Here is an 18,681-nt window from a genome sequence, read left to right on the forward strand (position 1 = left end):
CTGTTATAGCGATTAAATGTTTTTGAATTTGAGGAATTATATTTGCTAGTACTGTCTCTTTAAGAAAAAACTCATAAGCGCATCGCTGTCCCGGGATGTTGAGGGTGTGTGTATAAGCTACATCCACGTTCCTCAGCATCTATGCTTCATCAAAGACATGTCCTAACATTTGCTCTGTAAATTTCTGAGCAATACAACGACAAATATTTATTTGGCTGAGCAACGCCAAACTGGCTCCGGTAAGCACTTGCTCGTTTATCGTCGGTATTAAAGTGTTAGCCGCTTCTATTGTAGCCAGTTTAATAGTAACTGCACTAAAAAGACAAAATACACATCGTCGTTGTGAGTGCAGGTTTTAAGCGTCTCCATGTCGCTGAAACGGCGACGTATCTTCTTATTCTCTGGGCAAATGTTTCTTGTGATGTTATGTGCAGGAACAAGAGTATTTTGTCCTTGATTTGAAGGATTAGGAGCAGTGTTTGTGATTCATTTGGGCTGTGGATGGATGTTGCAGTAATTCAGCCTCGAGATCACTGGAAGAATAGACAGAACCTCTGGGAATTAGTCTTATTTGGAGCTGAATTAAGGAGGTTCATTTATAAACTTTTCTAAATATTTAAAATTCAGAGTTGAAAGGATGTTTTGTGAAGCTGTTATATAGGGCAATAGCTGTACAAATGTGACCCTGGACCACAAAACCAGTCATAAGGGTCCATTTTTAATTTAAGCTTTCCATTGATGTATGGTTTGTTAGGATAGGACAATATACAACTATTTGAAAATCTGGAATCTGAGGGTGCAAAAAAATCAAAACATTGAGAATGAAGTTTTTAGCAATGCATATAATCAAAAATTATGTTTTTATATATTTATAGTAGGAAATTTACAAAATGGAACATCATGGAACATGATTTTTACGTAATAGCCTAATGATTTTTGGTATAAAAGGAAAATCTATAATTTTGACCCATACAATGTATTGTTGTCTATTGCTACAAATATACAGGTGCATCTCAGAAAATTAGAATATGGTGAAAAAGTAAATTTTTTTCTTGTAACTTATTTCAAAAAGTGAAATTTTCATATAAAAGTTTGTTTGTTTTAATTTTGATGATTAGAGCTTACAGCTGATGAAAGTCAAAAATCAGTATTAGATATTAGAATATTTACATTTGAGTTTCAATTAATGACCATCCATACAGTATAAATTCTGGGTATCTCTTGTTCTTTGAAACCACAATAATGGGGAACACTGCTGACTTGGCAATGATCCAGAAGATGAACATTGATGCCCTCCACAAAGAGGGTAAGTCACAGAGGGTCATTACTGAAAGGTGTGGCTGTTTACAGAGTGCTGTATCAAAGCATGTTAAATGCAAAGTTGACTGGAAGGAAGAAATTGGGTAGGAAAAGGTGCACAAGCAACAGGGATGACCGCAAGCTTGAGAATACTGTCAAGCAAAGCTGATTCAAACACTTGGGAGAGCTTCACAAGGAGTGGACTGAAGCTGGAGTCAGTGCATCAAGAGTCACCACGCTCAGACGTCTTCAGGAAAAGGGCTACCAAGCCACTTCTGAACCAGAGACCACGTCAGAAGTGTCTTACCTGGACTAAAGAGAAAAAGAACTGAACTGTTGCTCAGTGGTCCAAAGTCCTCTTTTCAGATAAAAGTAAATTTTGCATTTCATTTGGAAATCAATGTCTGGATTCTGGAGGAAGAGTGGAGAGGCACAGAACCCAAGCTGCTTGAAGTCCAGTTTGAAGTTTCCACAGTCAGTGATGATTTGGGGTGCCGTGACGTCTGCTGGTGTTGGTCCATTGTGTTTTATCAAGTCCAAAGTCAATGCAGCCGTCTACCAGGAGATTTTGGAGCACTTTATGCTTCCATCTGCTGACAAGCTTTATGGAGATGCTGATTTCCTTTTCCAGCAGGACTTTAACACCTGCCCACACTGCCAAAACCACTTCCAAGTGCTTTGCTGACCATGATGTTACTGTGCTTGATTGGCCAGTCAACATGCCTGACCTGAACCCCATATGGAATCTATGGGATATTTTCAAGAGAAAGATGAGAAACAGTCGATCCAACAATCCAGACGAGCTGAAGACTCAATAGTGCCTCATCAGTTCCACAGGCTGATCGCTTCCATGCCATTCCTCACTGATGCTGGAGTTTGTGCTAAAGGAGCCCTGACCAAGTATTGAGTGCATAAATGAACATACATACTTTAAAGAACTTGAACTTTTCTGTTTTGCAAATCCTTTTTTTGATTGATCTTAAGAAATATTCTATTTTTAGATACTGGATTTTTTGACTTTCATGAGCTGTAAACTCTAATCATCAAAATTAAAACAAAAAAACGTTTGAAGTGTTTTACTTCACTTTTTGAAATAAGTTACAAGAAAAAAATTAGCTTTTTCACCATATTCTAATTTTCTGAGAGGCACCTGTACCTGTGCTACTTGTGACTGGTTTTGTGGTCTAGGGTCACATTTGCATTTAGATAAACCTGAGGTGGTTTCTGATCATACTGCCATGCTGAAAAACAGTTTAAACCAGCATAAACTGCTTTCATGGTCAATTGGCTGGTTTAGAGGGGTTTTTGGAAACTTATATGGTTTTGGTTACACTGGTTATACTTAGAGAACAGCTTACTGATCAACAGCTTCCTTACAGCTCAACAGCAGCTTGGCCAGGTTTGAGACCTGTTTAAACCATCTAAGGCCAACAAAGCTGCAGTTCTTATACTAGCTTAGGCTGGTTTAAGTCTTTTTTGTCAGTAGGGAAGTGTCCAGACAAAAGCATTTACATTTAGATGAGACAGCAACTCCCCGCAGGTCTTGAGGTTGTACTTGCACCTTTAAATTTCAGTCTGACAGATTCTGCATTTGTGTAATTGTCTTTTACCAGGCCATTTACTTTGTCAGATATGAGCAGTGAGCACATGTATTGTATTGTCCTTTTTCAACCAGCCTTTTAACCATCTGTTTATTTTAACCAATTATTTGCAGTATACATCTGAGCAAAATGTAATTGAAAATATGGAGATGTAATTTTAAATATATGGTTTCTAGGCCTGGAATGGTTATGTTCAGCTCTAAAATATTTTATTAGTTAGAAATTGCTCAATTTGAGGACACTATAAATTTTGTCCTTATCATGAATGGGTTAAAAAGCTTGTAAAACCAGGAAATATCAGTTATTGTTTTTTTTTTTTTTTTTGTGTGTGTGTGTGTGTGTATTTATTTTCTGCTCTAAAATATTTAATTGGCTTGAAAATTATCCAACGATCTGAAATGTAATGTAAAAAGCATAGAAATACATTGTTCAAAATGTGTGTGAAGCCCTGGAAACGTCATTGACATTTATGGGCAAAAGATGTGGGAACACTGCTTGTAGTTCAAGTTTTAGTGCATTCAGATACTGACAATTGCTTATTTCAACCCTATTTTATTATTAAATCATTATTATTCTGCACATAAAAGGAAATAAAGGCACATTTCTGCATTGCTGAATAAGAAAGCTCTAGACAAATGAAAAACACCCCTCTGCAAATTCATTGATAGTCACTGAACATAAAGGAACATTGAGGAAGGCAGGTATATCGGCCAATTAGAAGTTGCTTGCTGATCCAATAGCGCTACTAATGTGTTCGATTATATACTTCGACCAAGACCACATTTTCAGCCTAGGCTTGCTGTTTTTTCTTATAAGATTTGGGCCAATTTCCACAGTTTCTCTGAAGTTGCAAACTGTGAGTTGGCTAATTTATGAGGAATAAGAATCAGTTTATTTTGCAACTTTATATAAACCACATTAAATGCAGATAGAATAGGAAACGGATCTTAACAACAGTTGAAAAATATTATACTGCTATCCCTGAATCTCCATGCTTAAATACTTAGTAATACGATGGCCTACAAATGTATTTGGACATTTAAGCCATGCTTAAAAGTTTGTTTTCAAGCTTGATTCGGTTGCTTAGTCTGAAACTGAGTTTGATTTCACTGCGCTCATGCTGCTCTTTGGGCCTTATGTAGATGCAGTAAGTGTTGCGCAGATCACCTGTTTTTTTCCTGAAATAAATAAAAACTTGTTAATGATTAAGATTTCAAACTAAAAATATCAGTCCGTCTGTGGTTGAAGCAAGCTTGTATAAGGGGACAAATGAAGTGAGTCGCAATCTAAAGCAGGAGGACGTATTTCCACTGGGAATCTGATGCCTCTCATCAAAAGTGAGAAAACCCTGTAGTGCAGGAAAATATCAGCATGTTTCCTGCTGATAAACCTGCTGAATTGTGCAGATCTGTCTCCCTGATGCTGTGGTGTACTGCGCTTGTTTTGGATGAGGTTGTTTTCCTCAGAGGTTTTAATACAGCTCAGGAACTCGTACAAAGTCAAGGTGAAGGTGTAAATTGCATATAGACTGATGCGGTCTAATCAGTTTTTGGATATTAGCACACTTTATTCCAATGCATATTGTCTTGTTCCAAATATTGGATGCATACATCTTGAGAATTCCTACTTGACTATTGGTATATGCTGCACATTTGGTTAGTATGTTGCAAAATTAACTTTTGGACCTGTCAAATTTAGAAAATGATATGTACAATTTACTGGACATGAAATTGTATTTTACATTGTGTTTATTATATATTTTTCTGTCCTTAGGATTATTCGGCAGATATTTTTCCTGCATAAAGGTGCAGTCATGCATTTACCGTTGTTCAGCAAATAGGCCTATTCACACACAAGGTTTAAGTTGGTTACAGTGACCAACAGAAAGCTGCTTGGTTTGAAAGTGAGTTGAGCTTCATAACTCGCTACTCTATTGACAATAGACAATGGACATTTTTCCCCACAAAATTATACCAGAATTAATGATACTACACCTTAATAGTGAAATACTTGTCTTGCACTTTATTCTGTACATTAAGTGGTTTAATATGAGGAATATTCCACATGGAATGGTCGCCACATGGATTTCTGGTGAGAAACCTTCCTTTTGATGGTAGATAAAAATCCTGAGTAGATAAAGTAGTTAGAAGATGTTTTGTTTATAGATGGTTTGTATGTCTTTGATTTGAATCGATCGCATCAATGACATATTTACTACATCAGTTCAACTCAAAACAGTTCCTTATACAGTCACCAAGTTACCCACCAATTAAATAAATAGTCACCAAAACCCATTTTAATTACATTTGGCACTTTTTACTTTAATTTTGAATTTTTTGTTTCAGGACTGACAGAGTCCCACTTCTGTGGGGCAGATGAAGCCAGTCATGGCTCTCAGGAGAAGACCGGGGACCAGAGCCATTGTTTCAGAGCTCAACCCGTCAGCCTCTAGCACTGTGCCTGTTGGAAGTGAAAAGCTCTCTGGAGATGGAGTTGATCCAATTCCTGAGGAACTTGGACAAGAAAAGCTGGACATCCAACCACCCTCTCCTGTGCCAGCTAGGTACTGTCTAAGTGATGGGTCTGGGGACGACTCCATCCAAGGGGAAAGCCCTCTTCAGCAGGACAGCATGGAGGAGGGCTCACCGTCCGAGTATGATAATGTTGTATCCGGGGAAGAAGAAGAGGAACATGATTACGAGGAAGATGAGGAACTGCAAACCGAAGCGGACAGGATGACCTACTATGTCCACTGTTGTCCTGAAGATGAAAGCTACATGGAAGGAATGGACTGCCATGAAGGTGCGGATGGTGCTGAGTGTCCTGGCAAGTCTCGGGACGTCCGGGAGAGCTGTAAACCAGAGGAAGCTTGGGATCACTCGGAAGGCTTGTACAAGGTTCTGCAGCAAGACGCAACAACAACGGTCTACAAGCGACCAGAGCCTATCACGGAGACAACCTTCATACAAGCCCCCATGGCTGAGGACGAGGAGGATGAAGAAGAGACAGAAGAAGAAGACAGTGAAGAAGAAGACAATGTTGTGTTTTTTCACTACAAAGGGAAAGAAGCGGAGTTGAACAACAATGAAATCCCAAGTAAAGGTGCTGACGACTTTCCCAGAGATGGCAAAAGTTGTCCTCAAGAGTCCAGTTGTGCTAAAGTGGGGCAAGAAAGTGATGCAGTTAGTAATTATAGAAGAAATCAGGACATCCCCAAAAACCCAAGGGATGTCCTTCCAGGGTCAAGTTGTTCTCCTAGGGATCGAATAGAAAGGGTTCGGGAAGAGTGTGCTAGTGACTGTCCAAAAGATTGTGATGTCCATGTGGTCAGAGAAGGTAGAGGAAACCCTAGACAAAGTTTCAGATATAAAGGACATCAGTCGGAGAGACTACACAAAAAAGACCCCGCTTACCAGGATGGTAGCAGGATTAGAAGTAAAGCTAAATTCGCAGAACCAGAGGATAGAGGCATTTGGAAAAAAAGACATTTGCTAAAATACTCCAGAGAGGACGACAGGGACGGAGATGGGAAACTTTCACATGAGCAAAGTAAAAGTCCTGGAGATAGCAAAAACAGAGGGCAGGACCATCCCATTTGTAGTCACAAACCAAAGGGTGGAAAAGAGAGAAAGAGCATTGGAGAGGTTGAGGAAGAGCAGATTGTGAACGAAGTCAAGACCAAACTCAAAATTGCTCCAAACAACTCAGGGAGTAATAAAAGTGCTCCTGATCAGACAAATAATGGGAAAGGAGCTCCTGACAATTCCAGGGCCTCTTCAACATCATCAGACAGGAGAAACAGCCAATCCAGAGCCCATGTTAATACACCTGTACAGTCCCCAGACAAACAGCTACATAAAGACTTGGCCAAACCTGCTGAAACGGAGAAGACAATGCCTAGTCAGAAACAGGTAACTGTGCAGAATTCTTTACTAACTGTCATGAAGTCTTTGCTTCCACAATGATTGGATCCATATGAATGGATCCTTGTTACTGTGGTAACAATTATTCTAGACTGAGCCATACTTTAACACCAAAAAAGGGAGTGATCGCCTGTTCTTGTCTTATTTGGAGGCTCTTGACGACATTGTGCCAGACTTCTACCAGTGGTCTGGCTCTTTCTATACAAGCATTAGACAAGCAACTCCAATGAGATTTGAAGATTTCCATCCATTCTTCAAACTGCTTGTCCTCTGTAGGGTCGCAGGGATGCTGGAGCCGCTTAGCCATTTGTTTTCTTAGTCACACCCACGGAACGTTGGCTAAACGTCTGATGCATATGGCACACAAAAGTGGAAACACTTCAGGAGTTTCGAAGTCGTCGTCGGATTGGTTGAATTGTACAGGATTTCCGGGAGACGTGTGTGTCGCGTTCTTTAACGTTCCGCCTGGAAACACCAAACCCCCTCACAAAAGAAGAAAGCCGTCGTGCTTACAAATGTAACGACAAACTCTTATCAGGATAAAATTAACGCTGGATTTTCAAAAGTTTGGGAAATATTTAAAGTTCGCGGCATAGAATCTTTAAAATACGTCCGAGAGTTTCACACACCGGTCAGTTATTGTGGCGACATTTCCACGCCCAGAAACGTGACGCTGAACGAAACGAACTGTGATTGGTTGTTTGACATGTCGGTCAAACAGCCTCATAGGTGGGCCTTGGCCAATGAAAGCTGCCATAGATTCCAGACCTTCAGCCGTCAGTATTTGTTTCTAAATATTGAAGCTAATTATGCTAATTTTACTCATTTGGCTAATGGTTGTATACAGGGGCATGAAGTTTGTGACACATTCCCTAAAAACTGAGTTCCTGCTTATATGTATACTCAAAATGTATAAATTTGTAAACATCAGTATATCCACATGTAAACTGTCAATTGTTGGGCTCTTGAAAGGTGAAATTGTAACTGCTACAACTAACTGGCTATGGACAAAATAGCACTGCCATCCACTAATGTTTTGGTTTCAGTCCTGTGTTTTTAACAATAATTATGTTTTATCATGTCAAATATAAATTGTACCTATAATCAAAATATAATAATTGTCTGTTTCAATGTTTCTACAGGTTTCTCATAGTAGTCCAGAGGAAGGTAATACAGGGCCACCATTCGGACAAAAGAGGCCGGCAAGTTACCTAGTTATATGCTGAACCATAATAATAGAATACATCCTATGGGACAATCTGTAACCTGTACCAGAATCTGTTCCTTAAATGTTGTTTTGCTTTTCAGCAGGCCCAGAGAAATCCCTCTTTCCCAAGCTTTGTGGATAGTAAGTTCAGTTTTTATTTAAACACAATTGAATATTGTGACTCAAAACTTCAATGATTTGAACGATGCATCTGTTTGTTTGTTGATAATTGGTATAGTATTGATATTAGAGTCAAGTTTAGACTATTTACACAAATTTCAGGTGATTTATAAGCAGTGTTGGGAAGGTTACTTTGGAAATGTATTAGGTTACAGATTACAAGTTACCCTATTTAAAATGCAATAAGTAGTGTAACCATTTCAATTACTTTAATAAAGTAATGTAAGTGATTACATTTGATTACTTTTCTAAATTAAAAAAAAATGTTTTCAACTGTTAATCATTTTCAAACATTTAACCTTACAGTAGAACTCAACTCCGATTACTGTCAGACTTTCAAAATCCTTCATCACTTGAATTAAGGTTATAATCATTTAATTTTAAAGCACAGCCACCACAAAATCAGACTTTAGCACCTCTTTTTACTCTTTTTATCATTCTGAGGTTAAATAAAGATTTAAAATCATAGCAATAAATAGTTTAATAGCTATAATACTCCTTTTTTAAATCAAATCTTTGCGTAGCGATGGCAGGAAATACTGGCATCTAACAATGCCTTGGAAAAACTGTTGATGTTAAAAATAAAGCATATACATAAACCAAAATGGGAATTAAGGAAATAAAACAGTTACCAAATAAACATGTCTTCTATTCTGTGTCCTATACTCATGAAACACTGGTTTCAACGCAAGAGCAATCAATGCAATTTGGGAAAGAAAATAAGTGTGTGTGTGTGTGTGTGTGTGTGTGTGTGTGTGTGTGTGTGTGTGTGTGTGTGTGTGTGTGTGTGTGTGTGTGTGTGTGTGTGTGTGTGTGTGTGTGTGTGTGTGTGTGTGTGTGTGAAAATATTCAGATGTAACCCCCTTTGTAATCGTTAATATTTTTATAAATAATTGTAATTTAATGACACATTTTTTCTCAGTATTACAGTTATTTGCCAGATTACAGTTACATTTACTTTGTAATTAAATTGCACTGTGACATGTAACTAGACATGGACCCCGACACTGTTTATTAGTTTAGTTGTAAATCCACGTTTTTGCATTTGTTTTCAGTCCCTGGTCCATGTGAGCCAGAAGATCTCATCAATGGAATCATCTTTGCCGCAAACTACCTTGGCTCTACACAACTGCTCTCCGACAGAAACCCGTCCAAAAGCGTACGCATGAAGCAAGCGCAGGAAGCTGTGGACTGCGTTAAGGTACTTTATAAGATTCTCCACACAAAAATATTTATTCTGCCTTGGTAAGGCTCTTGTAAATGTTACTTGAAGTGTGCTTCATGGTTTAATATTTTGAGGATATATAATGGTGTCAGAGGTTCCCTCTCAATCCACTAGATGGCACTGTAACCTTTGTGAAACTATGTTCTTCAGTCTGTAGAGGGTGAAGCTCAGAGTTTAACAGAGATTGACTTATTCATCTCAACCAAGGCCATCAAGGTGCTCAATGCTGACACACAGGTAGGTAAAGTTCATTTAAGATTGGTAATTATATGAATACATATGGTCTAATGGGAATGCCGGTTTGAATCCAGCCTGTGCCAGTTCTAGATCTCATTGTTCTCTTTCTGTCCCAATACTTTCCTGTTGCTTTCCACTTCACCATCCATAAAAAGACAAATTGCACTATTAAAAAGAACAGGATTTACATGAAAGAACAAGTTGCTGAATTGATACTTACAGGCTTTTCATTGACTCCTGATCCTTGTTCACAGGAGGCGATGATGGATAACGCCCTCCGCACCATCTCATACATCGCAGACATTGGTGACGTGGTGGTCCTGATGGCTCGCAGGCGTCTGTCTAACTCCTCCTCGCTCGACTGCACAGATTCAGGCCTCAGCACAGAAAGTCGGAAGCAGTACCGCATGATGTGCTACGTCTTTGAGTCAGAGGATGTGAGGCTGGTCTTTTCTTAAAATAATGGATTAAGTGGATAATGATTTACATGAATTAACTTTTTTTCGAATCAATCATTATTTTTGCAGTTTCAAGTTTTTTTTCACACAAGTAGCACAGAAATTACACACTTAAGGTCATTGCACACTGAGTCCAAAACTTTTGTCCATCATAAAAAATTCCGATCAGGTTCGATTTTCTGCGTTTTCGCATCCGTAACAAGCGTTTTGATAAGAAAGGATGACGAATACGTAAAAAAGGAAAAAAACAAATACGAATATTTTGGACTCAGTGTGCAAGGACCTTTAAGCTTTAATCTAACAATCAAAAACTGCATAGTAAATCTGTCCTCATATCAGTGTCAGTTGGTACCCTCTCTTGGTACCCTCTAACTAATAAATGTACCCATAAAATTAGTCAAGAATCCAGATGGAATATTCTGACTTCCTCCACATTTACTGCACTAAAAAAAAAAATCCGTGGATTAGATTAGAGAAGAGAAGAATAGATTAGAAGTTAATAGATTTAAGTATGGAGAGTACCACGCTTTTACTGGTAGTCGAAGGAATTATCAAATTAGCCTAAATATTGCATAAATAAACATGTAATATTTAATATTGAATAAGCTATATTTCAAATTGAATAAACAAATACTCTTTTTGGTAACTGAAAGCATTATTACATTAGTCTAAATAATTACTAAAAAAAATCTAGTATTTAACATTCATTAAAATATTTATTTATAAAGCACTCTTATCGGTAGCTGAAAGCATTATCAAATTAGCCTACATAATTATTAAACAAACATATTTATTTATTAGTTACTAAGCAATATTTACTATAATTATTTAATAAAAACACATCGGTAGCTGAAATCATTATCAAATAATGACCTAAATAATTCAAAAACAAATGTATAATATTTAATATTCAGTGGAAAATATTCAATATTAAGATTTAATTGAAAAAAATCTTATCAGTAGCTGAAAGCATTAATTAATTAGCCTAAATAATTAATAAACAAAAATATAATGTTTAATAGAAAATATTTAATATTAACACTGAGTAAAAACTCTTACTGGGAGCATGTCTAAATAAGCTTAAATAATGATAGCAAAAATAAATGTAATGTTCAATAAGCAGTAGTTAATATTCATATTTAATAAACAAACACTCTTATTGGTAGCTGAAATGATCAAATTAGCCTAAATAATATACAATAAAATGCAATTTAACATAAACATTTAATAAATAAAAACTAAGCAAATATATACTATTTAATATCCAATAAGAATCTTTGCCATCGGTATTTAATAAAGAAACACTGTTTTGGTAGCAGAAAACAATATTATCTAAAATAATGACTAAGCAAATATTTAATATTCCATATTCAATGATAAATATTTAACATCAGTATATATAAACAAACACTATTTTTGATAGCTGAAATAATCAAATTAGCTCAAATAATGACTAAACAGACACACATATGTAACTGTGAATCACAGGCATAACTCATCAACATCTAGTCAGATTTTATTCTTCGTTGTGTTCATGTTGTGCTGATGTAACTGCATGTTTTGACTTTTTTCCACCCTCTCAATTTGCGTCAAGCACTCTCTCGCTCAGAGATGTCGTCACGTCGCTGAGTGCTTCACCTCCCTCTCCTCCCTCACAGGCCCAGCTCATCGCACAGTCCATCGGTCAGGCGTTCAGCATGGCCTATCAAGAGTTCCTCCGAGCCAATGGGATCAATCCCAAGGACCTCAGCCAGAAAGACTACAGCGATATCCTGAGCACGCAGGAGATGTATAATGACGACCTCATCCATTTCTCCAACTCTGAAAACTGTAAAGAGGTGATTACAGCACTGGAGTCAGTTGTGTTGGGATGCTCCTCTCTTTTTCCAGATCCCATTCTCCCAGTATTTCCTAATGTTTTCCTATGACTTTCCACTGTCCTGTCTAGTGGTCGACCTCTATGGGTTTATTAATGCTGATGGTGATAGAATCGAGATAAGGGGACAAGTTTTGTTGTCATAAATATATTTAACAGGTATATAATTTTACCTCACTCGCTATCTGACCAAAAACAGGAGAAAACACAGTTAGCAAAAGAAAATTGCATCCACCTCTCTACGGCTTCCAAAATTAAATACAGGCAAAGGAACTTGAAAAGTATAGTTCAACAGAGTCAGACTATAAACAGATTAGATTGGTTAACAAAAGAAGTACTCAGTAACACAAACCCAGGCTTTAGGCCCTCACAACAGTCAAGCAACACACAGACTCAACAATCATATGCTGGGGCAGGAGGAAAGACTCTCCGCTTCCTGGCTTTCCTCCTCAGCTTTATCCACCAGCTCCGATCTCATCAACCAATCAGGTGACCCCCAGAGCTTGGTTTTAATTAGGCACAGCTGACGCTCATACCTGGCTGAAGGGACGGCAGAGATAGAGAGAGAGAACAACCAGAGAGGGAGTACAAAACACAATTCAAAACAAAAAAACTAAGTACAACCACATTGCACCAAATAAATAAATAAATGGTGACCACATGCATCACAGATGTAGACAGGGAATTAAACAAATACGTGGGACGTAATATGTATGTGTGTGTATATGTAATTATATAAATTATTTTATATGAATGATATGAATATATGTAAATATATGGTAATAATATAATAATAAATATAAAATAACAGTAAATATATCACATTTATATTTTATTTATTATATATGTAAGTTATATATTTTTTATGTTAATATATATAAATATTAAAAATAATATATAAAAATATTTATTGTATACCCGTATAAATGGTAAATATTTCTACATTTATTTTAATAGATTTTTCATATATTTGTAAAATATTAATTAATTAAAATAATTGTTTATATTATTTCTAATTATATCAGTTATTGATATAAATTATATTACATATATGAATATATAATTATAATAATTATATAACTATATATGAACAATTTAACTGTATTTTTTGATTGAATGTATTTTTCATATTTTTACACAAATTGTGTGTGTGTGTGTTTATATGTACACATACACACACACATTTACATTTTTTTATTTTTATGTAATTATTATATTATTTTTTATTAATCACAAATGTATTTTATTTTCCCTATATTTACTAAATGCTCTTAAAGATCCATTCATTCAAATATATGAAAACTAAAAAGTTCAAAAAGCAAGCTTGGTTATCAAGATAATAGCCAATGTTGATGGCGATAGTCTCATTATGGCTGAATACCAACCGATTAATTGACCGCAATGAATACTGGTTTATCACTGGTCCTGTGTAGTAAATGCAGAAAACACAATTAAAACTTATACATATGTCATTTTTTCATGCAACATCATTGTGGCATTAAAATCATTCTTACAACAGCAATTAACACGTCACCCCATATTCATTTGATAAATTACTTTTTAGTCATTAATGCATTCTTCTTATTTTTTTATCATATTTTTGCACTCAGCTTCAGCTAGAGAAGCAGAAGGGCGAGATGCTGGGTGTGGTGATCGTGGAGTCGGGCTGGGGCTCCATCCTGCCCACCGTCATCTTGGCCTGCATGCTGAACAACGGCCCTGCCGCCCGCTCCGGCAAACTCAACGTGGGCGATCAGATCATGGCCGTCAACGACACCAGTCTGGTGGGCCTGCCGCTCACCACCTGTCAGGGCATCATCAAGGTCTGGACATATCTAAGCATGTATTCAACGCATACCAATTGCTAAGTGCATTCATTACATTTTTTTGTGCCTATGCGTGTTTCAGGGCCTGAAGAATCATGTTCAGGTGAAACTAAGTGTAGTGAGTTGCCCACCTGTTACCACTGTCCTCATAAAGAGACCCGACCTGCAATACCAGCTGGGTTTCAGCGTTCAGAACGGCATAGTAAGTGTCAAGAATCAAACACTTCTGAAAAAAATGACAAACATCAAATAACATGATTAATGCATGACTAAAAGATGTCTTTTTCATTGCAGTAACTCTGCTTCTGATCAGTTGATGTGTATGTGCAGAGTTAGGGGATTTTTTTGGTTGTATCAAGACTTATTTCAGTCTTATGTTGTCATCCTGGTGCTTAATTGCAGATCTGTAGTCTGATGCGTGGAGGTATTGCGGAGAGGGGCGGTGTGCGAGTCGGACACAGAATAATTGAGATAAATGGACAGAGTGTGGTCGCTATGGCGCATGAGAAAATTGTCCACGCCCTTTCAGTATCTGTAGGAGAGGTACGGCATTATATATTGTATGTTTTGATGGAATATTAGTAATAATTCAGCCTCTTGCAGGGGTGTAAAAGTGCAGAGATATTATACCTAATATAAGTACTGTGCCAAAATATTCCTTTAAGGAACAAAAAATGTCTTGGCCAAAAACATACTTTGGTTAAATTAAAAAGGATTCCACATTTAATTGTTCTTGAATATTAAGATTTGATTGATAAAAGTAAACGTTAATAAAAAAAAAAAAACATTTATTATTTTTTATTATGTTTTTAATATTAATACTTAGGGCTGTCGCGATTCGTCGTTTTTAGTCGACTATTTGATTTTTAAAAATCATCGACTTCATTTTGCTTGCGTCGACTAACCGGCAAAATACCGGAAGTGGCGTATTTCACGGACGAGAATCCATAAAACACATTTTTAGACTATCTTCCAAGGCTGCATGATATATTAAACCCATTTAAAAAACATAATTAAGCATAATTGTGAATTGACAAACGCTATGATTGAATTAAATAATTATATGTGATGCAGTTCTAATACAGTATATGCGCTTTAATTATTTCCATGCGTGTAGGTTAAACACGTGCGTCTCACAACGGCTCCGTTCCCACTTACACAGAAACTGTTATCATTTATAAGTGAAGTGACATACTGCTAAGTATGGTGACCCATACTCAGAATTCGTGCTCTGCATTTAACCCATCCAAAGTGCACACACACAGCAGTGAACACACACACACCGTGAACACACACCCGGAGCAGTGGGCAGCCATTTATGCTGCGGCGCCCGGGGAGCAGTTGGGGGTACACGTGGAGCGTCTCAAACTCCATCTCTGCATGTTGAGTTTGGGTTTATTAACGTTCATCTGGCAACGTGCGCCGTTTCATCAGATTTGTGAGGTAAATCATTTATAAATCTACACAAACAGGAGAATACATTGCTGTTTCAAAATAAAAGCCCAAACCCTCACTCTGAGTTTACACGGTTTGATGTCCACATATTCATTTAATTACAGTGGCTATAGCATTTCTGTCCTAAAGAAATGGACAAATATTAAAGATTAAGTGGACATTTGAATTAAATGACGCTTGGTCAATATTAAACAAGGATTAGATCAGCCATTGATCTATATACAGTATATCTCTATTATAGATCAGTGGATCGCGCAGTAATGTGTTAAAATAATCGTCAGGCCGTTGGCGCCCCTGCAGGCTTTTGTTGTTATGCGTAATCTACATTAGCTCTATTGTTTATAATACATTGTGTTTTTTCAACAGTTTTGTTCAATAAAACCACATGATTTCTTGATTTTGATACTTTATTTGAACAAATTATTATTGCATCATTGCTATTATATATGTATTTTAAGTCATTTTAAAAGCTATTTTATAATTCATTATAATTATAGGGCCCTATGAAATCCGTTTTATTTCCAAATTCAGTTTTTTCCATTTTCATTTTTCTATACTGTTTTAATGGTTAAATTTTATTTTATTAATCAAAAAGCCTGTCTAATTAATTTTTACAGTTTTATCTGTACCAAAATCTGTTTTCCATTATTTTCTGGATTCCATTTTTTCTGGATATTTTTACAAGGCGAATCCTCAGCTCTGTTGCTCCATTAGACAATGGCTCGGCGGTCGTGGCGGGCTCAGGCTCTCTCTGTCAACGGTGGGCTCAGGCTTTTGTTCCGCACAGCACCCCGCTGGTGGGCTGGGCTCTGGGTCTGGCTGTGTTCTGGATCGGGGGTAGACGCTCTTCAGACACCGGATGATTGCCTCCCACCGGATGATTGTCTGTGAGGTCGGCGGGGCGATGGAAATTTGCCCCGATCCAGAACAGTGAGTTCAGCATCCCGTCATCAAAAGTTGTTAAAACGGCGAGCTGACTGAACTCAACAGCATAGTCCAAAAGGGGAAGGTCTTTAGTCTTTTTCTGTCAGTCCTGCATTCTGTCACAAACTGCTGTGTGGAAGCAGTTGTAGAAGAAATGTTCAAGAGTCTTTAATGATTCCACAAGGGTAACCCAAACAGGGCAGGACACTCACTCAAACTCAAACACACACTCAAGGTAACATTCAATAATACCAGACGAAGCAGAACTGAACTGGCTAGAACTAAGGCCCTGTCCACACGAACGCGGTTATTTTCAAAACCGCAGCTTCTTCTATGCGGTTTGGCTGTTTGTCCACACGCAAACGTTGCACCAGGTCACTGAAACTGAACATTTTTGAAAACTCCTGCCAGGGTGAAGATTTTCAAAAACTCCAGTTGCAATGTTATTGTAGACAGCGAAACCGGAGATTTTGGCCAACATGGCTTTACGGTTGAGATTATATTGCCACCTGGTGGTTTGGCATGCTTGACAGAACTTGACAGTTCTTTATAACATGCGTTTGCATCTTCATGTGGACGGAGATTTTTTTAAAAACGGAAGAAGGAAAAACGCTGTTTATAAAAATACCCGTGTACATGTGGACATGGCCTAAAGTAGGGTAGCTAACGAGGGACAGACAGGTGAGGATGATCAACTAATAAGGACACAGGTGAACTGACTAATCAAGGAGAGACAGAAACTGGGTCAAACAGAGCACATGAGGGATGAATACACAACAAAAGTCCAATGGGGTGCGACACAAATGAATTGAAATAGTTTATCAGGATCTTAGGGGGGAAAAGTATAAAACACATTTTTTTAATATATATACACTTAACTGTTGAGGGGAGATTAAAAAGTGTGAGCGGCAGAATTTAGAAGCAAATGTCAATAAATAGAGAATTTGACAAATAACATTTCAACAATGTTGTGAAATTGTTTAAAAATAATTTTAAAATACCCAATAAAATTTTGTATTTATTTATTTGTTGGCCTTGACAATGTACAGTAATCAAAGTACATGTTTTCAGTTTCGACTGAACTTCAGTACAGTACAGTTATGAAGAACAATTAGTACTTTACACCCCTGTCTTTTGCCATGAGTCAAATAAAACAGACCTTTGTTGTAAGTCATCATCCTTTTTCACATTTTTGCACTCCATTATTTTTATGATGTAATGTATTAATGCCATGAATGCTAATAAAATGACGTGTGTTTCTTTTTTTTAACAGATTAACATGAAAACTATGCCTGCCGTCATGTTCAGGTTGTTAACTGGTCAAGAGACTCCGGTGTACATATAAGGAATCATAAAACTGGGACTTTTCCTGCAACTAAAAAAAAGCAGAAAAATATTGAAGAGCTCTGTCTTGCTTTAGACTGCATGTAAAGATCATTAGAAAGAGTGCAAACATCACAAGGAGAACCTAATCACATATTAATCAAAGGATTGCTGTTACTTGCTTATTAATGCAATTAATAGTCTTCCATGGTCTTATAGTCTTCTACAGTCTTCCATGCCAGATTTATTAGTTTGTATATATGTTAAAATGACTTTGGTTCAAGCCTTTTTGAGTTTCTATACTAACAAAGTACTCTTTTATTTAAAAATACAGAGGGATTGCACTAAAGTTCACTAAATAAATAAAGTAAGGCATATTCAATAGATTTAATTTTTTTTACCAAACTCATTTCACAAACTCAAAGATTAACAAATGGACTAAAGCATGCTAAAATCCAAAGATAGCTGTTACATTTGCTGAAAAGACTGCATTTTAGTTCTTCTGGCTGTCTTCAGTGTTTCTGTGATAAATGGGTACTATACACTGTGATTGAACCATTTCTGTAGATTACTAGTTCGGCATGCTGGATTTGAAGACTGAAAATATATGAATCAGAAAACCTGAGCTGCACTGATGTTTATATGTATGATTTTTATTAATGAATGGATATTATCTCATGAATGAATCCCCATCTGCATCTCAGGCATTACTGATATATATATAAGTTTTATTTTAGTATCATTGAGATAGATTTTATTTGTATATTTTCCGTTTTCACTTTATTTTTTAAATATGTCTATAGTTTATAGAGTTTATACAGTTGTAGTTATTTTAGAAATTAAATTTAAATTTTCATATAACTTCAATTTCAACTTTTTCATATAGATTTTATTTCAATTCATATTTATTTCAAGTAATGAAAAGGTTTTTTATGGTTTTATATTTTTTTAGGTAATGATGTGCGTGCGTGTGCATATGAATTACTTTATAGGAATTATTTTAGAATAATTAATAGTGAACTTCCATAGTCAGATAGCTCACACATTTAAAAAAAACTATGGAGACTATATTTTAAATGTAACAAATTATGCTCACGTGGATATGAATTCAAGCTTGGTATTGCCAAATGTTATCTCATTTGACTAA

At 36.6% G+C, this 18,681-nt stretch overlaps 1 protein-coding gene across 2 annotated transcripts; it reads left to right on the forward strand.

Annotated features, from left to right (window-relative positions):
- The first annotated feature begins 84 nt into the window (after positions 1-84).
- On the forward strand, positions 85-18,679 carry LOC306866630 (uncharacterized protein). 2 transcript variants are annotated; one of them, XM_079411895.1, is made up of 12 exons: positions 85-239; positions 5,246-6,811; positions 7,966-8,025; positions 8,132-8,171; positions 9,266-9,411; positions 9,586-9,672; positions 9,927-10,109; positions 11,789-11,968; positions 13,617-13,829; positions 13,915-14,034; positions 14,235-14,375; positions 17,485-18,679. In XM_079411895.1, the coding sequence occupies exons 2-12, from the start codon at positions 5,276-5,278 to the stop codon at positions 17,554-17,556; spliced, it is 2,778 nt and encodes a 925-aa protein (XP_079268021.1). In that variant the 5' UTR covers positions 85-239; positions 5,246-5,275; the 3' UTR covers positions 17,557-18,679. The 2 variants fall into 2 exon arrangements, with proteins under 2 accessions (XP_079268021.1, XP_079268022.1); XM_079411896.1 differs by having other exon boundaries at positions 8,135-8,171; positions 17,485-18,168.
- Positions 18,680-18,681: the final 2 nt, after the last annotated feature.

The sequence above is a fragment of the Barbus barbus genome, assembly GCF_936440315.1.
Source record: "Barbus barbus genome assembly, chromosome: 48".
Lineage (NCBI taxonomy): Eukaryota > Metazoa > Chordata > Actinopteri > Cypriniformes > Cyprinidae > Barbus > Barbus barbus.

What these genes read in the sequence shown, in the direction of transcription:
- LOC306866630 (XM_079411895.1), top strand. Translation starts at nt 5,276, where the DNA reads ATGAAGCCAGTCATGGCTCTCAGGAGAAGACCGGGGACCAGAGCCATT. An exon ending in TGCTCAATGCTGACACACAG is followed by an intron (nt 9,673 to 9,926) that starts GTAGGTAAAGTT and finishes CCTTGTTCACAG; the next exon opens with GAGGCGATGATGGATAACGC. An exon ending in ACGTCTTTGAGTCAGAGGAT is followed by an intron (nt 10,110 to 11,788) that starts GTGAGGCTGGTC and finishes CCTCCCTCACAG; the next exon opens with GCCCAGCTCATCGCACAGTC.